The sequence below is a fragment of the Haliotis cracherodii genome, unplaced genomic scaffold, assembly GCF_022045235.1.
Source record: "Haliotis cracherodii isolate W230 unplaced genomic scaffold, xgHalCrac1.p SCAF_13, whole genome shotgun sequence".
Taxonomy (NCBI): Eukaryota; Metazoa; Mollusca; class Gastropoda; order Lepetellida; family Haliotidae; genus Haliotis; species Haliotis cracherodii.
Genome location: NW_027266268.1, coordinates 41,497,743 through 41,518,025, shown reverse-complemented (window position 1 = coordinate 41,518,025; position 20,283 = coordinate 41,497,743). Strand labels below are relative to the sequence as shown.

General features: G+C 43.5%; 1 protein-coding gene across 1 annotated transcript in view; it reads right to left on the bottom strand.

Moving 5' to 3' along the window:
• The window catches only part of LOC139459943 (A disintegrin and metalloproteinase with thrombospondin motifs 15-like), a 40,345-nt gene extending 20,920 nt beyond the window's left edge, over window positions 1-19,425 (bottom strand). Inside the window, exons 1-12 of the mRNA XM_071241679.1 lie at window positions 19,360-19,425; window positions 17,936-17,999; window positions 17,666-17,812; window positions 17,205-17,344; window positions 10,130-10,274; window positions 9,812-9,954; window positions 8,314-8,397; window positions 4,891-5,015; window positions 3,868-4,011; window positions 3,429-3,563; window positions 2,518-2,683; window positions 496-597 (exon numbers count right to left, since the gene is read on the bottom strand). Coding sequence (XP_071097780.1) covers window positions 496-597; window positions 2,518-2,683; window positions 3,429-3,563; window positions 3,868-4,011; window positions 4,891-5,015; window positions 8,314-8,397; window positions 9,812-9,954; window positions 10,130-10,274; window positions 17,205-17,344; window positions 17,666-17,812; window positions 17,936-17,999; window positions 19,360-19,425 — 1,461 coding nt within the window. The remainder of the gene's footprint in view (window positions 1-495; window positions 598-2,517; window positions 2,684-3,428; window positions 3,564-3,867; window positions 4,012-4,890; window positions 5,016-8,313; window positions 8,398-9,811; window positions 9,955-10,129; window positions 10,275-17,204; window positions 17,345-17,665; window positions 17,813-17,935; window positions 18,000-19,359) is intronic.
• Window positions 19,426-20,283: the final 858 nt, after the last annotated feature.

The following is a 20,283-nucleotide window of genomic DNA, read 5'->3' as shown; positions in this document are numbered from 1 at the left end:
TAACTGATGACTGTACTGTCTATAACTGATGCCTACACTGTCTATAACTGATGCCTACACTGTCCATACCTGATGCATGCACTGTAAAAACTGATGCCTGCACTGCCTATAACTAATGCCTACATTGTCTATAACTGATGCCTACACTGTCTATAACTGATGCCTACACTGTCCATACCTGATGCCTGCACTGTCCATACCTGATGCATGCACTGTAAAAACTGATGCCTGCACTGCCTATAACTAATGCCTACATTGTCTATAACTGATGCCTACACTGTCTATAACTGATGCCTACACTGTCCGTACCTGATGCCTACACTGTCCATACCTGATGCCTGCACTGTCTATAACTGATGACTGTACTGTCTATAACTAATGCCTACCCTGTCTATAACTGATGCCTACACTGTCTATAACTGATGCCTACATTGTCTATAACCGATGCCTACACTGTCTATAACTGATGCCTACACTGTCTCAACTTGTGCCTACCTTTCTGTGCCCACACTCCGTGCCATCCATCCTTGGCGCCTGGCTCCCTGTACACTGGCCGGGGAGATGCGGGTCGAAACAGATGAGCTTGCCGCACTCGTCCTGCAGGGGCAATACACAGCGACTACAGGGTCAGACACAGCAGAAACACCATCTCCACACACTCCTGGGCCTCCTTAAACCTTCAACTGACCCAGTCATAGAGCTACGACTATATCGTGACCCCAACACATTGCCACTGACTCAGTCATAGAGCTACTACTATATCGTGACCCCTACACATTGCCAATGACTCAGTCATAGAGCTACTACTATATCGTGACCCCTACACATTGCCACTGACCCAGTCATAGAGCTACTACTATATCGTGACCCCTACACATTGCCACTGACTCAGTCATAGAGCTACTACTATATCGTGACCCCTACACATTGCCACTGACCCAGTCATAGAGCTACGACTATATCGTGACCCCTACACATTGCCACTGACCCAGTCATAGAGCTACGACTATATCGTGACCCCTACACATTAACACTGACCCAGTCATAGAGCTACTACTATATCGTGACCCCTACACATTGCCACTGACTCAGTCATAGAGCTACTACTATATCGTGACCTCTACACATTGCCACTGATCCAGTCATAGAGCTACTACTATATCGTGACCCCTACACATTGCCACTGACCCAGTCATAGAGCTACGACTATATCGTGACCCCTACACATTAACACTGACCCAGTCATAGAGCTACTACTATATCGTGACCCCTACACATTGCCACTGACCCAGTCATAGAGATACGACTATATCGTGACCCCTACACATTAACACTGACCCAGTCAAAGAGATACGACTATATCGTGACCCCTACACATTAACACTGACCCAGTCATAGAGCTACTACTATATCGTGACCTCTACACATTAACACTGACCCAGTCATAGAGCTACTACTATATCGTGACCCCTACACATTAACACTGACCCAGTCATAGAGCTACGACTATATCGTGACCCCTACACATTAACACTGACCCAGTCATAGAGCTACTACTATATCGTGACCTCTACACATTGCCACTGATCCAGTCATAGAGATACGACTATATCGTGACCCCTACACATTAACACTGACCCAGTCATAGAGCTACTACTATATCGTGACCCCTACACATTAACACTGACCCAGTCATAGAGCTACTACTATATCGTGACCTCTACACATTGCCACTGATCCAGTCATAGAGATACGACTATATCGTGACCCCTACACATTAACACTGACCCAGTCATAGAGCTACCACTATATCGTGACCCCTACACATTAACACTGACCCAGTCATTGAGCTACTACTATATCGTGACCTCTACACATTGCCACTGATCCAGTCATAGAGATACGACTATATCGTGACCCCTATACATTAACACTGACCCAGTCATAGAGTTACTACTATATCGTGACCCCTACACATTAACACTGACCCAGTCATAGAGATACGAATATATCGTGACCCCTACATATTGACCCAGACCTCTTCTGGTGATGGACTCCAGGATGAAGAGTCTCCTTTAACAAGGAATGGTAAGCAGAAACAAGATGTCAACATATGGTACCAAACACCTGGTGCTGTCATTGCTTTTCAGTGATTGATTTATATAATTCACCCGACTAGTCTCATTCTTTGGATAGTCGAGACTGACAATGTTCTTGCTTTGACAACACAGGAGAGTGTGTTGATATCCGGGAGTAGAATAAATGAGCCCCGAAAGGAATCAATAGATTCGAGTAAATTCTCTAACTTAAAGCATGTTAAGGTTGAAACATAATTTCTCTATAATTTTGTATTATGATCTATTGTGGCGTCAGCTTGAAAATGCACGTTTAGAATGGCCAGTGAATTCCTGGCTCAGAATCAACTGCAAGAACAATAGCGTGACGTCACTATGGTTTAATGGAGCTTCAGCCGGCGTGTGACCAGCGGTCCAGCTTGTGTAAACACGTTGACCTCACCCCGCCATAGTCTTCTACCAACGACGTGCCCTCGCAGATCTTTGACCCTTGACCCAGGAACAACTCGCACTGCGTGTCGCCAGGGTAGATAACTCCTGGCAGGTCTTTGGGAAGGTGAAATCCGACCACTGTAGGCGAGTCCAGCAGACAGGCGCCGTTACCCTCGCTATAAGGACAGACGTGGTATGATCGGCTTGCATTGATATTATGGAACATGTGTCATGACCCGCCCGTTATGTGATGCATTCTTCATGCATACAATATGTTCTTGTTTATATTTAGAAAAGAATTCTCGAACTCGTAGGTAGTATAAGATTATGAACAAAACATTTGCCAGAGAAATTATTCAATTTGTTGTTATTGAAACTGATTATTTTCTAAATACGGATAATAAATAACTTTCCCCGTACACACATTTACAACGTACAGATCATCGGCGCACGTGAAGAAACTAGATTACTTTCGTTCAGTTGAAACGTGAAAGATTCCAAATGTTCAGTTAGGTAGAGATACAGTTTAAAGAGTTAAAACATCGAAACAAGAGGTGCTAACACATGATAGCTTGATACAGTTTAAAGAGTTGAACATGGAAACTAGAGGTGCTAACACATGATAGCTTGATACAGTTTAAAGAGTTAAACATGGAAACTAGAGGTGCTAACACATGATAGCTTGATACAGCTTAAAGAGTTAAACATGGAAACTAGAGGTTCTGACACATGATAGCTTGATACAGTTTAAAGAGTTAAACATGGAAACTAGAGGTGCTAACACATGCTAGCTTGATACAGTTTAAAGAGTTAAACATGGAAACTAGAGGTGCTAACACATGCTAGCTTGATACAGTTTAAAGAGTTAAACATGGAAACTAGAGGTGCTAACACATGCTAGCTTGAGACAATATAACTCACTACAGGAAGTTGTGAAGGGCGTCTTTGCTACAGGAGGACCACTTGAACGCTGTCGTCCCGCCTCCCCCGCCAGTCGACATGATGTTGGTTTTGTCGTCACAGACGTTTCCCTCACTGTCGTGCTGCATGTTCAAACTGAAAGAAAGGGGAGATAACCCTGGTACTTTAGCCACCCTCACATCCGGGTACTCTAGCCACGTGTCATGCTGCATGCTCATTGTGTAACATACGGACCTCGTGTCTTCCGTGTGACGAGACAATGTTACACGTAGGCTACCCCACGTAAACATAAACCTATTAAACATCGTTATTTTCGCGCTGAGCATTACGCTATAATACCTCGGTTTACCACCACCTTGTTATACCACAACCTCACGGAATCTGCTGGATAGAAGAATGTGATGCAATTTCAGGTGAGCCATTTAGATCCTTGTTGTACCTGTGACCTGTCTCATGGGCCAAGGTCAGGCCAATGTCAAGGCCGTTGTCCTCAAGTATTGAGCATCTCATTTCCTTGACACATATTCCCCCCAGGGACGCTAGGCCAGTCGTCTCAGCAACCCCCTTGTGGATCAGATTCTCCCTGAAACAGCCAGTGTGTACAAATATCTTCACAGGGTGGCGGTAAAACTCAGCAGAGACTTAGTCAAGGAGTAAACCATCCTACCCATGGTGGAATAAAACGAAACAGCTTTTTGGAAATACGTGTACAGTAAACTATGTTTGTAACGTACACGCTTATAACGAACTGGCTGATATAACGAACTGCTTATTTGGTCCCGGCTATTTACGGTATATATGATGTATACATGCTTATAACGCACTGCGGTTATAACGAACTAAACTTAGTGGTCTCTTTGAGTTCGTTATAACCGTAGTTATGTGTACTTACTGCTTAGAAGGGTCAGTTCCGTGCTGCTCAATATTGGCAGTGAGAATGCATTTGTTAAATGTACATCATATTAACCATATTAATCTGGAGTCTGATAGCAGAAGTGTCAGTAAATTGTGTGTTTATGTACCAGGTGTGTAGCACTGATTCCTGTCATGATCAGAGTTCGTGGGAATTAGCTCACCTGGTCATGATCAGAATTCGTGGGAATTAGCTCACCTGGTCATGATCAGAGTTCGTGGGGAATTAGCTCACCTGGTCATGATCAGAGTTCGTGGGAATTAGCTCACCTGGTCATGATCAGAGTTCGTGGGAGTTGGCTCACCTGGTCATGATCAGAGTTCGTGGGAGTTAGTTCACCTGGTCATGATCAGAGTTCGTGGGAGTTGGCTCACCTGGTCATGATCAGAGTTCGTGGGAGTTAGCTCACCTGGTCATGACCAGAGTTCGTGGGAGTCAGCTCACCTGGTCTTGAACAGAGTTCGTGGGAGTTAGCCCACCTGGTCATGATCAGAATTCGTGGGAGTTAGCTCACCTGGTCATGATCAGAATTCGTGGGTGTTAGCTCACCTGGTCATGAGACTGGCAGCGTCCACGTGCCGGGGGTCCGTGTCACCGGGAGGGTTAAACTTCTCCTGCCACTGACAGAAACTGTTGAGGGTGTGGTCAGCGTCAGTGGTAATATTCAGGCCGTCCTGAGGGAAGTGAACATTGCCTGCATGAGTGTGTCTTGAGGGGAGTAAACACGGGTCTGTACGTCAACTTAGCATCATGTGGTAGTGTGTCTTCAGGGGAGTAAACACGGGTCTATACGTCAACTTAGCATCATGTGGTAGTGTGTCTTGAGGGGAGTAAACATGGGTCTATACGTCAACTTAGCATCATGTGGTAGTGTGTCTTGAGGGGAGTAAACATGGGTCTATACGTCAACTTAGCATCATGTGGTAGTGTGTCTTGAGGGGAGTAAACATGGGTCTATACGTCAACTTAGCATCATGTGGTAGAGTGTCTTCAGGGGAGTAAACACGGGTCTATACGTCAACTTAGCATCATGTGGTAGTGTGTCTTGAGGGGAGTAAACATGGGTCTATACGTCAACTTAGCATCATGTGGTAGTGTGTCATGAGGGAGTAAACCCGGGTCTGTACATCAACATACCATCATGTGGTAGTGTGTCTTGAGGGGAGTAAACATGGGTCTATACGTCAACTTAGCATCATGTGGTAGTGTGTCTTCAGGGGAGTAAACACGGGTCTATACGTCAACTTAGCATCATGTGGTAGTGTGTCATGAGGGGAGTAAACATGGGTCTATACGTCAACTTAGCATCATGTGGTAGTGTGTCTTGAGGGGAGTAAACATGGGTCTATACGTCAACTTAGCATCATGTGGTAGTGTGTCTTGAGGGGAGTAAACACGGGTCTATACGTCAACTTAGCATCATGTGGTAGTGTGTCTTGAGGGGAGTAAACACGGGTCTATACGTCAACTTAGCATCATATGGTAGTGTGTCATGAGGGGAGTAAACATGGGTCTATACGTCAACTTAGCATCATGTGGTAGTGTGTCTTGAGGGGAGTAAACATGGGTCTATACGTCAACTTAGCATCATGTGGTAGTGTGTCTTGAGGGGAGTAAACATGGGTCTATACGTCAACTTAGCATCATGTGGTAGTGTGTCTTGAGGGGAGTAAACACGGGTCTATACGTCAACTTAGCATCATGTGGTAGTGTGTCTTGAGGGGAGTAAACACGGGTCTATACGTCAACTTAGCATCATGTGGTAGTGTGTCATGAGGGGAGTAAACATGGGTCTATACGTCAACTTAGCATCATGTGGTAGTGTGTCTTGAGGGGAGTAAACATGGGTCTATACGTCAACTTAGCATCATGTGGCAGTGTGTCTTGAGGGGAGTAAACATGGGTCTATACGTCAACTTAGCATCATGTGGCAGTGTGTCATGAGGGGAGTAAACATGGGTCTATACGTCAACTTAGCATCATGTGGTAGTGTGTCTTGAGGGGAGTAAACATGGGTCTATACGTCAACTTAGCATCATGTGGCAGTGTGTCTTGAGGGGAGTAAACATGGGTCTATACGTCAACTTAGCATCATGTGGTAGTGTGTCTTGAGGGGAGTAAACATGGGTCTATACGTCAACTTAGCATCATGTGGTAGTGTGTCTTGAGGGGAGTAAACACGGGTCTATACGTCAACTTAGCATCATGTGGTAGTGTGTCATGAGGGAGTAAACACGGGTCTGTACATCAACATACCATCATGTGGTAGTGTGTAGTGTGGAATTGTTTCTGGTGTCAGCAAATTGATTGAAGCGCTCGTACAACCAGACAGTGACCTTCACCTTGTGCTTGTCTACAGTCCAGGAGTCGGTTCTTCAAAGCTACCATGGTGTCAAGGTGATCATAACACCAATACTTCAACATAGACTTACGACTGTCGTTGTGCTGCGATTGCTTATTGGAACGGTGCCCAAAACTCGATGTCCGACAACAGGTGAGACATACAGTGACCTACCATGTCGTCCCCCAGTACCACAACAGGTGAGACATACAGTGACCTACCATGTCGTCCTTCAGTACCACAACAGGTGAGACATACACTGACCTACCATGTCGTCCTTCAGTACCACAACAGGTGAGACATACACTGACCTACCATGTCGTCCTTCAGTACCACAACAGGTGAGACATACACTGACCTACCATGTCGTCCTTCAGTACCACAACAGGTGAGACATACACTGACCTACCATGTCGTCCTTCAGTACCACAACAGGTGAGACATACACTGACCTACCATGTCGTCCCCCAGTACCACAACAGGTGAGACATACACTGACCTACCATGTCGTCCTTCAGTACCACAAGAGGTGAGACATACACTGACCTACCATGTCGTCCTTCAGTACCACAACAGGTGAGACATACACTGACCTACCATGTCGTCCTTCAGTACCACAACAGGTGAGACATACACTGACCTACCATGTCGTCCTTCAGTACCACAACAGGTGAGACATACACTGGCCTACCATGTCGTCCTTCAGTTCAACAACAGGTGAGACATACAGTGACCTACCATGTCGTCCTTCAGTACCACAACAGGTGAGACATACACTGACCTACCATGTCGTCCTTCAGTACCACAACAGGTGAGACATACAGTGACCTACCATGTCGTCCTTCAGTTCAACAACAGGTGAGACATACACTGACCTACCATGTCGTCCTTCAGTTCAACAACAGGTGAGACATACAGTGACCTACCATGTCGTCCTTCAGTACCACAACAGGTGAGACATACACTGACCTACCATGTCGTCCTTCAGTACCACAACAGGTGAGACATACAGTGACCTACCATGTCGTCCTTCAGTTCAACAACAGGTGAGACATACACTGACCTACCATGTCGTCCTTCAGTACCACAACAGGTGAGACATACACTGACCTACCATGTCGTCCTTCAGTACCACAACAGGTGAGACATACACTGACCTACCATGTCGTCCTTCAGTTCAACAACAGGTGAGACATACAGTGACCTACCATGTCGTCCTTCAGTACCACAAGAGGTGAGACATACACTGACCTACCATGTCGTCCTTCAGTACCACAACAGGTGAGACATACAGTGACCTACCATGTCGTCCTTCAGTTCGACAACAGGTGAGACATACAGTGACCTACCATGTCGTCCTTCAGTACCACAAGAGGTGAGACATACACTGACCTACCATGTCGTCCTTCAGTACCACAAGAGGTGAGACATACAGTGACTTACGATGTCGTCCTTCAGTTCAACAACAGGTGAGACATACACTGACCTACCATGTCGTCCTTCAGTACCACAAGAGGTGAGACATACAGTGACTTACGATGTCGTCCTTCAGTACCACAACAGGTGAGACATACACTGACCTACCATGTCGTCCTTCAGTACCACAACAGGTGAGACATACAGTGACCTACCATGTCGTCCTTCAGTACCCTTAGACTGATAATGGTCAGGTGGATGGGGACACCGAGGCTGCTGTCCAGGTACCGCCCCGCCGCCTGAAGAGGGAAGATACCGTTCTAAACACACAAGGACAGGGTGACACTGTATGGATGGATATTGTCCACAGTAGTACTCCACACAGACGAGGAAAGGGCGATAATTGTTTTTTCAGGAGCTGGTTGATAAAGTAAGGTTTAGTGCAGGGAATGGTTGATAAGGTTTATTGCCTGAGTTAATTGATAAGGGTCATTGCAAAGGTTGATTTATTTGGGTTATTGTAGAGATTTGTTGATGAGGGTCATTGCAAAGGTTGATTTATTTGGGTTATTGTAGAGATTAGTTGATAAGGGTCATTGCAAAGGTTGATTTATTTGGGTTATTGGAAAGATTTGTTGATGAGGGTCATTGCAAAGGTTGATTTATTTGGGTTATTGTAGAGATTAGTTGAAAAGGGTCATTGCAAAGGTTGATTTATTTGGGTTATTGCAGAGATTTGTTGATGAGGGTCATTGCAAAGGTTGATTTATTTGGGTTATTGCAGAGATTAGTTGACAAGGGTCATTGCAAAGGTTGATTTATTTGGGTTATTGTAGAGATTTGTTGATGAGGGTCATTGCAAAGGTTGATTTATTTGGGTTATTGTAGAGATTTGTTGATGAGGGTCATTGCAAAGGTTGATTTATTTGGGTTATTGTAGAGATTTGTTGATGAGGGTCATTGCAAAGGTTGATTTATTTGGGTTATTGTAGAGATTAGTTGACAAGGGTCATTGCAAAGGTTGATTTATTTGGGTTATTGCAGAGATTAGTTGACAAGGGTCATTGCAAAGGTTGATTTATTTGGGTTATTTTAGAGATTAGTTGAAAAGGGTCATTACAAAGGTTGATTTATTTGGGTTATTTTAGAGATTAGTTGATAAGGGTCATTGCAAAGGTTGATTTATTTGGGTTATTGCAGAGATTAGTTGACAAGGGTCATTGCAAAGGTTGATTTATTTGGGTTATTGTAGAGATTTGTTGATGAGGGTCATTGCAAAGGTTGATTTATTTGGGTTATTGCAAAGATTAGTTGACAAGGGTCATTGCAAAGGTTGATTTATTTGGGTTATTGTAGAGATTTGTTGATGAGGGTCATTGTAAAGGTTGATTTATTTGGGTTATTGCAGAGATTAGTTGACAAGGGTCATTGCAAAGGTTGATTTATTTGGGTTATTGTAGAGATTTGTTGATGAGGGTCATTGCAAAGGTTGATTTATTTGGGTTATTGTAGAGATTTGTTGATGAGGGTCATTGCAAAGGTTGATTTATTTGGGTTATTGTAGAGATTAGTTGATGAGGGTCATTGCAGGGGTTGGTGTGGATGATGGGTTATGTTCATTGCAGTTGTTAAAAGGACGAACTGAACGTGTAATTAGAATCTTTGCATTTGGTACATGTATGATGCCAGTGCAGATTGTCAGTTGAAATTCACCACATTAGCCGCTGTCAGCATGTAGTTCACCAGGTCATCGCCATGATAACGGTGCATCGTCTTATCTGCAACCAGCAGCATCTCCAGAAACAGCCCACCTGCCTGGCGACGGACGCGACGAGGAACTATCTGCTCCGCCGTGTCTGAAACATCAACATCGTGAATCGTGAGTTATTCCCCTTTACAGAACGGGGCAAGGCCGTGTCGGTCACACACATGTTTTGTAGCTGGTTGACTGTGACGCCAGCTGTCAATCAGAGATTGCGCTCAGTCAATGTTTACTTTGCTCGAAGAGAAAACTTGAATTAAGTAACCTACCCTGGACACCACACATCCCCCTAGCGGTCAGATGGTACACTAAATGCGGGGCACCGGCATCACGCCCAATGTTGACGTCAGCAAGGTGTTGGCCTCTGATTGGCTGGATGAGCAACTGATGGGTTGGTGTAGAAATGACACCATGCTGAAAGTAAATATGAAATGCCGAATATTGTCAGCAGATGTTAGACATTCTTCTCCTTATGTTAACATATTCGTCGAAACTGCTACATCTGGGGCGTTTTTTGTACAACCACTAGGTTCCTACAGGTGAGGTACAACTTGACATAAACACTCCGTGACTTCAGGTGAGGTATAACTTGCCATAAACGCTTCATGACTCTACAGGTGAGGTATAACTTGATATAAACACTTCATGACTCTACAGGTGAGGTATAACTTGACACAAACACTGCATGACTCTACAGGTGGATATAACTTGACATAAACACTTCATGACTCTACAGGTGGATATAACTTGACATAAACACTTCATGACTCTACAGGTGGATATAACTTGACATAAACATTCCGTGACTCTACAGGTGAGGTATAACTTGCCATAAAGATTCCGAGACTCTACAGGTGAGGTATAACCTGCCATAAAGATTCCGAGACTCTACAGGTGAGGTATAACTTGACATAAACACTCCGAGACTCTACAGGTGAGGTATAACTTGACATAAACACTCCGAGACTCTACAGGTGAGGTATAACTTGACATAAACACTCCGAGACTCTACAGGTGAGGTATAACTTGACATAAACACTCCGAGACTCTACAGGTGAGGTATAACTTGACATAAACACTTCATGACTCTACAGGTGAGGTATAACTTGACATAAACACTCCGAAATTCTACAGGTAGATATAACTTGACATAAACACTCCGAGACTCTACAGGTGAGGTATAACTTGACATAAACACTTCATGACTCTACAGGTGAGGTATAACTTGACATAAACACTCCGAAACTCTACAGGTGAGGTATAACTTGACATAAACACCCCGAGACTCTACAGGTGAGGTATAACTTGACATAAACACTCCGAGACTCTACAGGTGAGGTATAACTTGACATAAACACTTCATGACTCTACAGGTGAGGTATAACTTGACATAAACACTCCGAAACTCTACAGGTGAGGTATAACTTGACATAAACACTTCATGACTCTACAGGTGAGGTATAACTTGACATAAACACTCCGAAACTCTACAGGTAGATATAACTTGACATAAACATTCCGAGACTCTACAGGTGAGGTATAACCTGACATAAACATTCCATGACTCTACAGGTGAGGTATAACTTGACATAAACACTTCATGACTCTACAGGTGAGGTATAACTTGACATAAACACTCCGAAACTCTACAGGTGAGGTATAACTTGACATAAACACTTCATGACTCTACAGGTGAGGTATAACTTGACATAAACACTCCGAAATTCTACAGGTAGATATAACTTGACATAAACACTCCGAGACTCTACAGGTGAGGTATAACTTGACATAAACACTTCATGACTCTACAGGTGAGGTATAACTTGACATAAATACTCCGAAACTCTACAGGTGAGGTATAACTTGACATAAACACCCCGAGACTCTACAGGTGAGGTATAACTTGACATAAACACTCCGAGACTCTACAGGTGAGGTATAACTTGACATAAACACTTCATGACTCTACAGGTGAGGTATAACTTGACATAAACACTTCATGACTCTACAGGTGAGGTATAACTTGACATAAACACTCCGAAACTCTACAGGTAGATATAACTTGACATAAACATTCCGAGACTCTACAGGTGAGGTATAACCTGACATAAACATTCCATGACTCTACAGGTGAGGTATAACTTGACATAAACACTTCATGACTCTACAGGTGAGGTATAACTTGACATAAACACTCCGAAACTCTACAGGTGAGGTATAACTTGACATAAACACTTCATGACTCTACAGGTGAGGTATAACTTGGCATAAACACTCCGAAATTCTACAGGTAGATATAACTTGACATAAACACTCCGAGACTCTACAGGTGAGGTATAACTTGACATAAACACTTCATGACTCTACAGGTGAGGTATAACTTGACATAAACACTCCAAAACTCTACAGGTGAGGTATAACTTGACATAAACACCCTGAGACTCTACAGGTGAGGTATAACTTGACATAAACACTCCGAGACTCTACAGGTGAGTTATAACTTGACATAAACACTTCATGACTCTACAGGTGAGGTATAACTTGACATAAACACTCCGAAACTCTACAGGTGAGGTATAACTTGACATAAACACTTCATGACTCTACAGGTGAGGTATAACTTGACATAAACACTCCGAAACTCTACAGGTAGATATAACTTGACATAAACATTCCGAGACTCTACAGGTGAGGTATAACCTGACATAAACATTCCATGACTCTACAGGTGAGGTATAACTTGACATAAACACCCCGAGACTCTACAGGTGAGGTGTAAATTGACATAAACACTCCGTGACTCTACAGGTGAGGTATAACGTGACATAAACACTCCGAAACTCTACAGGTAGATATAACTTGACATAAACACTCCGTGACTCTACAGATGTGGTATAACTTGACATAAACACTTCATGACTCTACAGGTGTGGTATAACTTGACATAAACACTTCATGACTCTACAGGTAGATATAACTTGACATAAACACTCCGTGACTCTACAGGTAGATATAACTTGACATTAACACTTCATGACTCTACAGGTGTGGTATAACTTGACATAAACACTTCATGACTCTACAGGTAGATATAACTTGACATAAACACTTCATGACTCTACAGGTAGATATAACTTGACATAAACACTCCGTGACTCTACAGGTAGATATAACTTGACATAAACACTACATGACTCTACAGGTAGATATAACTTGACATAAACACTCCGTGACTCTACAGGTAGATATAACTTGACATAAACACTCCGTGACTCTACAGGTAGATATAACTTGACATAAACACTCCGTGACTCTACAGGTAGATATAACTTGACATAAACACTCCGTGACTCTACAGGTAGATATAACTTGACATAAACACTCCGTGACTCTACAGGTAGATATAACTTGACATTAACACTTCATGACTCTACAGGTGTGGTAGAACTTGACATAAACACTCCGTGACTCTACAGGTAGATATAACTTGACATAAACACTCCGTGACTCTACAGGTAGATATAACTTGACATAAACACTCCGTGACTCTACAGGTAGATATAACTTGACATTAACACTTCATGACTCTACAGGTGTGGTAGAACTTGACATAAACACTCCGTGACTCTACAGGTAGATATAACTTGACATAAACACTCCGTGACTCTACAGGTAGATATAACTTGACATAAACACTCCGTGACTCTACAGGTAGATATAACTTGACATTAACACTTCATGACTCTACAGGTGTGGTAGAACTTGACATAAACACTCCGTGACTCTACAGGTAGATATAACTTGACATAAACACTCCGTGACTCTACAGGTAGATATAACTTGACATAAACACTCCGTGACTCTACAGGTAGATATAACTTGACATTAACACTTCATGACTCTACAGGTGTGGTAGAACTTGACATAAACACTCCGTGACTCTACAGGTGAGGTATAACGTGACATAAACACTCCGAAACTCTACAGGTAGATATAACTTGACATAAACACTCCGTGACTCTACAGATGTGGTATAACTTGACATAAACACTTCCTGACTCTACAGGTGTGGTATAACTTGACATAAACACTTCATGACTCTACAGGTAGATATAACTTGACATAAACACTCCGTGACTCTACAGGTAGATATAACTTGACATTAACACTTCATGACTCTACAGGTGTGGTATAACTTGACATAAACACTTCATGACTCTACAGGTAGATATAACTTGACATAAACACTACATGACTCTACAGGTAGATATAACTTGACATAAACACTCCGTGACTCTACAGGTAGATATAACTTGACATAAACACTCCGTGACTCTACAGGTAGATATAACTTGACATAAACACTCCGTGACTCTACAGGTAGATATAACTTGACATAAACACTCCGTGACTCTACAGGTAGATATAACTTGACATAAACACTCCGTGACTCTACAGGTAGATATAACTTGACATTAACACTTCATGACTCTACAGGTGTGGTAGAACTTGACATAAACACTCCGTGACTCTACAGGTAGATATAACTTGACATAAACACTCCGTGACTCTACAGGTAGATATAACTTGACATAAACACTCCGTGACTCTACAGGTAGATATAACTTGACATTAACACTTCATGACTCTACAGGTGTGGTAGAACTTGACATAAACACTCCGTGACTCTACAGGTAGATATAACTTGACATAAACACTCCGTGACTCTACAGGTAGATATAACTTGACATAAACACTCCGTGACTCTACAGGTAGATATAACTTGACATTAACACTTCATGACTCTACAGGTGTGGTAGAACTTGACATAAACACTCCGTGACTCTACAGGTAGATATAACTTGACATAAACACTCCGTGACTCTACAGGTAGATATAACTTGACATAAACACTCCGTGACTCTACAGGTAGATATAACTTGACATTAACACTTCATGACTCTACAGGTGTGGTAGAACTTGACATAAACACTCCGTGACTCTACAGGTGAGGTATAACGTGACATAAACACTCCGAAACTCTACAGGTAGATATAACTTGACATAAACACTCCGTGACTCTACAGATGTGGTATAACTTGACATAAACACTTCCTGACTCTACAGGTGTGGTATAACTTGACATAAACACTTCATGACTCTACAGGTAGATATAACTTGACATAAACACTCCGTGACTCTACAGGTAGATATAACTTGACATTAACACTTCATGACTCTACAGGTGTGGTATAACTTGACATAAACACTTCATGACTCTACAGGTAGATATAACTTGACATAAACACTTCATGACTCTACAGGTAGATATAACTTGACATAAACACTCCGTGACTCTACAGGTAGATATAACTTGACATAAACACTACATGACTCTACAGGTAGATATAACTTGACATAAACACTCCGTGACTCTACAGGTAGATATAACTTGACATAAACACTCCGTGACTCTACAGGTAGATATAACTTGACAAAAACACTCCGTGACTCTACAGGTAGATATAACTTGACATAAACACTCCGTGACTCTACAGGTACATATAACTTGACATAAACACTCCGTGACTCTACAGGTAGATATAACTTGACATAAACACTCCGTGACTCTACAGTTAGATATAACTTGACATTAACACTTCATGACTCTACAGGTGTGGTATAACTTGACATAAACACTCCGTGACTCTACAGGTAGATATAACTTGACATAAACACTCCGTGACTCTACAGGTAGATATAACTTGACATAAACACTCCGTGACTCTACAGGTAGATATAACTTGACATTAACACTTCATGACTCTACAGGTGTGGTAGAACTTGACATAAACACTCCGTGACTCTACAGGTAGATATAACTTGACATAAACACTCCGTGACTCTACAGGTAGATATAACTTGACATAAACACTCCGTGACTCTACAGGTAGATATAACTTGACATTAACACTTCATGACTCTACAGGTGTGGTAGAACTTGACATAAACACTCCGTGACTCTACAGGTAGATATAACTTGACATAAACACTCCGTGACTCTACAGGTAGATATAACTTGACATAAACACTCCGTGACTCTACAGGTAGATATAACTTGACATTAACACTTCATGACTCTACAGGTGTGGTAGAACTTGACATAAACACTCCGTGACTCTACAGGTAGATATAACTTGACATAAACACTCCGTGACTCTACAGGTAGATATAACTTGACATAAACACTCCGTGACTCTACAGGTAGATATAACTTGACATTAACACTTCATGACTCTACAGGTGTGGTAGAACTTGACATAAACACTCCGTGACTCTACAGGTAGATATAACTTGACATAAACACTACATGACTCTACAGGTGTGGTATAACTTGACATAAACACTCCGTGACTCTACAGGTAGATATAACTTGACATTAACACTACATGACTCTACAGGTGTGGTATAACTTGACATAAACACTCCGTGACTCTACAGGTAGATATAACTTGACATAAACACTCCGTGACTCTACAGGTAGATATAACTTGACATAAACACTCCGTGACTCTACAGGTAGATATAACTTGACATAAACACTCCGTGACTCTACAGGTAGATATAACTTGACATAAACACTACATGACTCTACAGGTGTGGTATAACTTGACATAAACACTCCGTGACTCTACAGGTAGATATAACTTGACATTAACACTACATGACTCTACAGGTGTGGTATAACTTGACATAAACACTCCGTGACTCTACAGGTAGATATAACTTGACATAAACACTCCGTGACTCTACAGGTAGATATAACTTGACATAAACACTCCGTGACTCTACAGGTAGATATAACTTGACATAAACACTACATGACTCTACAGGTAGATATAACTTGACATAAACACTCCGTGACTCTACAGGTAGATATAACTTGACATAAACACTCCGTGACTCTACAGGTAGATATAACTTGACATAAACACTCCGTGACTCTACAGGTAGATATAACTTGACATAAATACTACATGACTCTACAGGTAGATATAACTTGACATAAACACTCCGTGACTCTACAGGTAGATATAACTTGACATAAACACAACATGACTCTACAGGTAGATATAACTTGACATAAACACTCCGTGACTCTACAGGTAGATATAACTTGACATAAACACTCCGTGACTCTACAGGTAGATATAACTTGACATAAACACTACATGACTCTACAGGTAGATATAACTTGACATAAACACTCCGTGACTCAGATGTGGTTTGTTGTGGCACCTGATGTGAACTCAGTGTGTACTGCGAGGGTTGTGCACAACTCACCAATCCGTCACATGTGCCGAGGGCCACGTAGGAGCCGTTGTGCAGGGTAGACGTCCCCGTGTAGAAGCAGTCGCCGTCTCCCCGGGGGCAAGGGGACACCACCGCCCCACCCTTCCCGTCTGTGTGGGTCATAAGGCAGCCTGGGCGTGAGGAAGTCAAAATAAGTGAGTGGGTGAATTTAAGTTTATCGTCACATCGGCAATATGTTAGCCATATCGTGACGATCCGGATAAGTAGTTATTGTACCAATTGTTATTGTCAATCTCTAGACATGCTCGGTTATCCGGTGTATTATATCGTCATGGAGATTTTACACACTCGATAATCGAGGATGCCGATTAAACTAGCATTTTTGTCACACACGGGACAAGTAGAACCATTTAAAATGAAATGCTTATAAAAAATGAAGATATTTCTGAAGACGTCTCAGATGAGAAGGAGAAAGGTATCCCTTGTATTACCTGGCGCCACTAGGTGTTGATTGCGTTCAAGGTGAAGGTCATACTCCTCCCCCAAGGCCTTCAGGCGGTACTGGAGTAGGGGCGGGTGTATCAGAGAGGTGCGTGGGTGACGACGTCGTACAGGGTGGACGATGTCGTACTTCGGCACTGTTGGCACAGACGAACTGGCATTAACTCAATATCATGACGATAGACATTCTCAAGATATTTAAAAATGATATCTTCCTTACATCTAAATCGGCTACATCAACGAGTCAGCCAATGTCTTACCTTCCCGACTGTTGCGAGTTCCAAAGTAGAGTTCAAGGTCATTCTCAGACAAATGGTGGTGAAACTGAAACGTCGAACAGATATATAGAGACAAGGTTCCACACCTAGGGTCAAGGTCGGGTAGCTAGAAACATGGTTCGACACCTAGAAACAAGGTTCCACACCTACAGACAAGGTCTGACACCAAGAAACAAGGTCTGACACCTAGAGACAAGGTCTGACACCAAGACACAAGGTATGACACCAAGAAACAAGGTCTGACACCTAGAAACCAGGTATGACACCAAGAGACAAGGTATGACACTAAGAGACCACTCACTCCCCCACTCACTCACTCATTCCCCCACTCACTCCCCCACTCACTCACTCCTTCCCCCACTCACTCCCCCACTCACTCACTCACTCATTCCCCCACTCACTCTCCCACTCACTCACTCACTCATTCCCCCACTCACTCCCCCACTCACTCACTCACTCCTTCCCCCACTCACTCCCCCACTCACTCACTCCTTCCCCCACTCACTCCCCCACTCACTCACTCCTTCCCCCACTCACTCACTCCTTCCCCCACTCACTCACTCACTCCTTCCCCCACTCACTCCCCCACTCACTCACTCCTTCCCCCACTCACTCACTCCTTCCCCGACTCACTCACTCACTCCTTCCCCCACTCACTCACTCACTCCTTCCCCCACTCACTCACTCCTTCCCCCACTCACTCACTCCTTCCCCCACTCCTTCCCCCACTCCTTCCCCCACTCACTCCCCACTCACTCCCCCACTCACTCCCCCACTCACTCACTCCTTCCCCCACTCACTCCCCCACTCACTCACTCCTTCCCCCACTCACTCACTCCTTCCCCCACTCACTCACTCCTTCCCCCACTCACTCACTCACTCCTTCCCCCACTCACTCCCCCACTCACTCACTCATTCCCCCACTCACTCCCCCACTCACTCACTCACTTCCCCACTCACTCCCCTACTCACTCACTCACTTCCCCACTAACTCACTCACTCACTCACTACCCCACCCACTCACACACTCACTCACTCACTCACAAACTTCCCGCCCAAATAACCATCCACCCACTCCTTACCCCACTCACTCACTCACTCCTTCCCCCACTCACTCACTCACTCCTTCCCCCACTCACTCCCCCACTCACTCACTCATTCCCCCACTCACTCCCCCACTCACTCACTTCCCCACTCACTCCCCCACTCACTCACTCACTTCCCCACTAACTCACTCACTCACTCACTACCCCACCCACTCACACACTCACTCACTCACTCACAAACTTCCCGCCCAAATAACCATCCACCCACCCACTCACTCCTTACCCCACTCACTCACTCACTCCCTTACTCACTCACTCACTCACTCACTCACTGAAGCTAGTTATGACCACATGTCTCACCTTCACTGACACAGCCGTTGTCAACGTCGCACAGAGAACAAGCCACAGAGCTGTTGTCCCCACCATCACACCGTACTTCAAGTACTGCAAGTACTTCACGGCGTCTACAGCTTACTCGTCGATTCAGTGGCTGTCCAAGTATAGCATAATTCACAGAAGTGTTGACGGGCAATCTTGTACAAAGAGAAACTACAACAGCGGCAACTACAACATAAACAACAATAGCTGCAGACACATTTACTTACGAGCGGAAAATAAACATTTCTATCACCCCTGTACGAATATGCCATGAAATAAAACATGTCACAAAAAAATAAAACGACATGTTCCAAGATTAACGGGTATATCAGACCAGAGGTCTCAGTGATTATTTTGTCAGAACTCTGGAGTGGGCTACAAACCTGGCTTGACGCCTTGCCGGTTCAAGAGAGCGGTCGTATCAACCTGAATGTTATGGGGAAACAATGATCGCACCAATATTGTCTCTTCTGTATATTGAGATATTCTACACACTCTCATACATAGCATTTCCTGTCTTGTCATGGGAGGACCACACATGATCTGGTGTTGCCTAACTCTCACTCTACCTTTAACAAGAAGCCAAGCCGTGACGAGCAGAATCCACTATATCGAGGGTCTATTCTCAAACACAGTGACAAGCAATCAGTCACTATATTAAGGGAACAATGACAAACAGTCAACCACTATATCGAGGGACACAAACAGTCTACCACTATATTGAGGGACCTAGTGACAAACAGTCTACTACTATAACGAGGGACATAGTGACAAACAGCGAGGGGCGAAGGCCCGAGGGCATTTTCTACGGTAAAACATTGCTTACTTTTCTATAAAGCCCACGGCTCATGTTTTATCCGACTTATAAACCGTCAGAAAAAGCGAAAGAATATGCAAAAAATATAG